The sequence below is a fragment of the Triticum urartu genome, chromosome 7A, assembly GCF_056163025.1.
Source record: "Triticum urartu cultivar PI428250 chromosome 7A, HENAU_Tu73, whole genome shotgun sequence".
In the NCBI taxonomy this organism is placed as follows: Eukaryota; Viridiplantae; Streptophyta; class Magnoliopsida; order Poales; family Poaceae; genus Triticum; species Triticum urartu.
The window spans coordinates 320,259,344-320,265,343 of record NC_141879.1 but is presented as its reverse complement, the minus strand read 5'-3'; the positions used below and the strand labels follow the sequence as shown (position 1 = coordinate 320,265,343).

Below are 6,000 nucleotides of genomic sequence, written 5' to 3'. Positions count from 1 at the left end.
AGGAATGACCAAACGTTTTGCTCTATTGATACTCGCCTGGCTACTACTCTCTGATTTATGATCTCTTATTTGCATTTGTAATCGATGTCTCATCGACTGTATAAGGCTATTGACAAGGAAGAGCTTCCTCGTGGCATGCCTATGTAATTCTATTACAGCTGTAATCGGCTTTGGCTACATTACGGTTTGAGAAATATATTTAGGTGAGGAAACTCCCCCACCCCCTGATTAATCAAAATAATAATTTACTTTAATTGTTGCTTTTATCATGTCTTGACTGTGTGTGGTGTGGTATCTAGTTGTGTGTGTAGTTCTACAAAGGTTGTTGATTTATCTATAAAGCGCGGGTGTGTGTGGGTGTGTGTGTGTGGGGGGGGGGGGGGGGGGGGGGCAAGCTTTTTTGGGTTAAATGCCGCTTTTGGTCATCTTTGCATGCAGGTAGCGCATTGACCAAAGAATTGCATGAATCCTACCAAGTGTTAAAGGGGGTAATGATTCAGGATGGCAATGGCATGCACCAGATGCGCGAGAGAAACACACACAACACGTGCTAGAGCCCTGTATGTGCTCAACTTCCACCAAACAACCTTTTTCTGAAACATTCTAAAAGGAAAAGAAAAAACAAATTTTGTTTTGAGACGGATAAGAAAAAAAGTTGGCTCGACTTCCACCGGCCAACCTGATGTGATCATAATTCGATCCAATCCCGTCAATCACGTCGCACCGTGGAGTGGAATCACCTGACCCGGTTAATCTTACAGGGAAAACATGATACTTAATCATGGGAGGCATCAATTGGTTAAAGTTTAGAAAGTATATTCATGCAATGCTTCAACTGATTAATTATAAGCACAAGTGCACAGGTTACTTAAATCACCCGTACACAAACAATTAGCAGCATGGATCGTTGGATCGAGCTGGAGCCGACGATCGACAAAAAGGTAGAGAAAGAAAAGAAACTTGTGATGATATAAAATAAATAAATGATGGAACAGTGATCATCACTAGTTACTACTGGTAGCAAAAAAATTGATCAAACAAAATTAGGGCCTGCCTCAGGTGAAGCTGAGGCTGGATCGGGACCGGAGTAGGTAGTTGCATGAAATTGATATACGAAGCCGTACGTAGATGGATCGGCTCCTGGATCGGACGGCTGAGGTGAAATGAACTGATTCAGAAGACCTTGGCGACGTCCTTCATGAGCCCGGGGTTGGCGTTGCAGAAGGAGATGAACTCGCTGAAGTCGATGAAGCCGTCACCGTCGGTGTCGATCTCCGCCATCATGCGCTGCACCTCGTCCGCGGAGGTCGACCCCAGCGTCCGCAGCGCGTCCGTCAGCTCAGTCAGCGAGATCTTCCCGTCGCCGTTCGTGTCGAACCTCTTGAAGATCCTCTCCATGTCGTCCGCCATTATCCGCCCCTGGTGTTCTTCCACCTCGAATCACTCTTCGATCGGTCGACGGGCGGGCAATGGCAGCTATGCTCGCGTGTCTTGGTTAGTTAGTTCCGGCTATTCGTGCTCGCACCTATCTATATATATGCAATTGTAGGACGGGCAGGGCGCCAATGTTGTAGCTGAGTTTGTGGAGGCCATTGTTGCATGCGAGGATGCCAACCGCCCGTCTCCTCGTGAAGCGCCCGTTCATTTCGCGCAGGCGATGGAACCGTTCGCTTCAACCATCCATTCCACCGTCTGTCTTTTTCTTTTTTTTTGAGAGGTTCCACCGTGTGTCTCTTATGGACCATACGTCGTTAGCTACGCCCAGAATAAGAATTGCCGTCATGCGAAACGGCCCAATGAATTTATGGCCAATTTATTACCTTTACCTACAAAACTAGAGGCCCATTTGTCGCGCCGCCGACTACTTCACAACCTATGAAACCGGGGCAACAATGTTCAAAAATTTGAAGTAAGCGGCGGATTTATATAGAAATATAAATGGTTTATATTCTAGTTTATATGTTTATGTCCTTATAAACTGTTTAAATTTATGGCCAATTTATGTCTATATTTCTATAAAATGTTTGGGGATTTTAAAAAATGTTCATGGTTTAAAAAATAAAATTTGAAAATTATATTTGCAAAATGATCGAATTTTCAAACATTATTTGACTTTGAAAAAATTTGTTTACAATTCCAAATAAATGTTCAAAAATCTTGAGAAATTGTTCGAATCTGCCATTGAAGTTAGTTCTTACATTTTCGCACTGTTCACTTATCACTTATACTCATCAGCTCAATTGGCTACAAACAACACTTCATTAGCGAGTGATCAGTAGTTCGATCCCTTGTGAGGTCACCCATTGCCCCCATCTCCTATTTGGCATCTTAAGCGTTAGTTAGAGTGCATTTGGCTATGTGACTCATAACCTTCTACAGCACTATTTAGATGCGTCGACCCATATATGGATTTTTTTCAACTACGCCCAGAATAAGAATTGTCGTCATGCGAAATGGCCCGCTGAGTTTATGGCCAATTTATTGCCTTTACCTTCAAAACTAGAGGCCCATTTGTCAGACCGCCACCTACTTCACAAGCTCGGCACCGGGGCGGCGGTCAGGCCCACTTCCTCCATCCTCGGCCGCTACTCCATAGTGGCGGAAATAGCGTGGAGGGGGGTAAGGGTCATCCATTGAGTGAGTGGTTTCATGACCGGTTTCGAAAACCTTCTCAAAGGTTCCTGACCGGTTTTCGAAACCTTCTTGAAGGTTTCCGAGCTAGTTTTTTTACTGTTTTTCTAGCTTTTTAGTTTGTCCTTTTCCTTTTTCTCCCTTTAAAAAATGATTTTCTGTTCCTTTTTATTTTCTTCCTCATTTATTTCATTTTCAAGGTTCTCTTTCTTTTCAAATAATATTTGGAAAATTTAAATGTTATTCAAAATTCAAAAAATATTCCCCTTTTCAAAATTTCAAAAAATTCTCATGTTTGATTTTTTTAATAAATTCAATAAGTATTCACATAATTGCAAAAAATGTGCTTGTTTTCAAAAAAAAGGTTCCTATTTAATTTTTTCATAAATTCAAAACAAGCACTTTAAAAAAAAGAACTTCCAGAAAAATGTTTACCTTTTCTAAAAATGTTGTTAATAATTTAGAAAATTCTTCGCATTTTGAAAAAATGTTCAACAATTTGGAAAAAATCCCCGTTTGCTAATTTTATTCAAAGATTAAAATATGTCTATATTTATCAAAAAAATTGTGGATTTTAAATAATGTTCATCGTTTCACAAAAAAAATTGAATATTCTGTTTGCAAAATGACTGAATTTTCAAACATTATTTGACTTTTTAAAAAATTGTTTACAATTCCAAATAAATGTTCAAACATCTTCAGAAAGCGTTCAAGTCTGCCGTTCAAGTTAGTTCTTACATTTTCGCACCATTCACTTGTCACTTATACTCGTCAGCTCAACTGGCTACAAAACAACACTTCATTAGCGAGTGATCAGTAGTCCGATCCCATGTGAGGTCACCCATCGCCCCCAACTCCTATTTGCCACCTTAAGCGTCAGTTAGCGTAATCCTACACAGCACTGCTATTTCACCGGTTATCTCTTTTTTTATTTGATTTTATTTTATCGTTACTACTGTCCTTTTATTTTATTTATTTTATTTTTTAACAAATTCGTGAACTTTTCCCAATTTCGTTTAAAGAATGAAATTTGAAAACTATTTTCAATTGTTTGCGAACTTATCACTTCAAATCCGTGAAATTTTTGCTCAAATTCATGAACTTTTCCTTATTTTTGTACTTTTTCATATCTTTTATGAAAAAAATTCCAAATTCGTGATTCTTTTCATTTTTGCAAACATTTTCACTTATGAATTTTCCAATCCTTGAACTTTTTTCAAATTTGTGATCTTTTCTCGATTTTTTACGAATATCGTTCCATGTTATATGGGCATTTTCCAAATTTATATAACTTTTTTGAAATTGCATGAATTTTTTTATTTTTCTTGAACTTTTGTCAAAAAATTGGGAATCTTTTATTTTTCTGACAAAGTCAACAGTCAACTCTCTGTGGCCAACAATTGCCGGTTGACTGGTCAATGGTCACCTTATAACGAGATAGAAGCTCCCCTGGCCAGAAGGGTTTTCGTGTAGCAACACTGCAATCCGCCCCAATATGAAATTATTGTATAGCGGGCTTTCCAAGTACGGTCTTTTCTTGTATACTTTTTGTATGGGTTTTTGTTGATTTATTTGTGTATTCTTTGTAGCGGGTTCTTATTCTTTTTTTCTTTGACTTTTTCTTTGTTTCTTTCTTGGTTTTCGCTAGGTTATTTCCATTTTCTTTGATTTTCACCATGGGTTTCCCCTTTTTTTCCCCTTGGTTTCTTTTGTTTTACTTGTTTCTTCACTGGTTTTCTTTGGGTTTTCTTCTTTTTTCTAAAATGCATGTCTGTTTTTTCAGTACACGTGTATCTACACATGGAACCCATTTTTTATGCATGCCGCACATTTTTCAAATACACGATGTACGTCAATAACATTTTTCATATATGTGTAATATTTTTTTTAAATAAAAGATTAACATTTTTAAAAATTACACTTTTTAATACAAATCATACATTTCTCCTTCACGTATAAAATATGTTTTACATATGCTTGAACATTATTGAAATACATGACTAATGTTTTTTTAAATACAGCTTTTGAACATTTTTTCAAGCATCTTAAACATTTTTTAATTAAATGCTGAATATTTTTCTTAAACTATGTGTACATTTATTTTCCATTTTATAAACTTTTTTCAAACATGTGAACATTTTTTAAAGTATGACATACTATTTTTTGACTGGCAATTAACATTACTTTTGAATTTTACAAAAATTCAATGATATTGTATAAACTTTTTTAGAAAATGTTAAGTACAGTTTTGGAAACACGTGAATATTTTGCAACTGTCACGTAAAAAAACTAAATAACTCTAACAAAGTTTGTACACTGCATTTACATTTTATGAATTCACGATTTGAATTTTATTGGTAAATATAAATTTTGGAATATGTTTATTTAGCAAAAAGTCGGAACTTTTAACAAGAGAATTTAGAAACGAATGAAAAAAGATATAAAAATGAAGCAGGAGGCAAATTGGGCCGGCCCAACAGGACTTTGCTGTAAGCGATGGTACGTTCCAGCTGGCGCCAGGCGAGGTATAAACACGCACATGACGCTAGTCTGCAAAACTTTATTCAGCGACTTAGGCCCTGTTTGGTTCGGCTGTGGATTTTCTAAAAGTAGCTGTGAAAAATCTGTTGTGGAAAAACAGCTGTGGGAAATCTGATGTGAAAAAGATGTAGGTCATTTGACAAACTAGCTGATACAACATTTTCAGATTTTGGCCCGCAACGGTATCAGATTTTGGAAAGCACGTCCTGGACTGCTTCCGCTTTTAGTTCAGATTTTGACAGCGGATTTCTGGAATCGGATTTTGCTGGGTTCGTCCTTTTGGTTCAGATTCTGCTACGCGGCAGCGGAATCTGTCGATAAAAGCTGAACCAAATAGGGCCTTAAGCGCAGCTTTCTTTCGAGAGCAACTAACTCATGAGGGGAGTTCCTATGTGACGCATTCTGCGTCAAAATGATGCGCTTTCGCACAGGCACGTCGTCGCGGTGCGCTATTTGGGCCAGCCCGTTGCAGTGCGCCGCGAATACCAGGTGAAAATGGCAAAAATAAAAGGTAGGGCACAATGGCTGCGAATCGAACACAGGACTGCCAACTTGTGCTCGCAAGCTTCTAGCCACTACAATATAACAGCTCGGTTGACCAGTGTATAGCTGAAAACTAAATGAACTAAATAAAGTATAAGACTTGACACTGTTTGAAGAAAATCCTTTACAATTTTCCAAATTTTAATTAAAATTTCGGCCGTATGATTTTGTTTTGATAAAACCAAAAAATTTATGATATCACGATCAAATTTTGAATTTTGAAAATTTTCATAATTTGTGAACAATTTTCTAAAGGACAACCATTTTTTTAAATTTTAGAACAAA

The 6,000-nt window shown here is 37.5% G+C and overlaps 1 protein-coding gene across 1 annotated transcript; it reads right to left on the bottom strand.

Moving 5' to 3' along the window:
- Positions 1–818: 818 nt before the first annotated feature.
- LOC125525287 (polcalcin Phl p 7) lies at positions 819–1,515 on the bottom strand. Its single transcript, XM_048690283.2, has one exon. It carries the CDS (start codon positions 1,408–1,410, stop codon positions 1,174–1,176), a length of 237 nt encoding a protein of 78 aa, XP_048546240.1. The 5' UTR covers positions 1,411–1,515; the 3' UTR covers positions 819–1,173.
- Positions 1,516–6,000: the final 4,485 nt, after the last annotated feature.

Excerpts from the sequence above, each read along its gene's own strand:
- LOC125525287 (XM_048690283.2), bottom strand. The coding sequence starts at position 1,410 with ATGGCGGACGACATGGAGAGGATCTTCAAGAGGTTCGACACGAACGGC.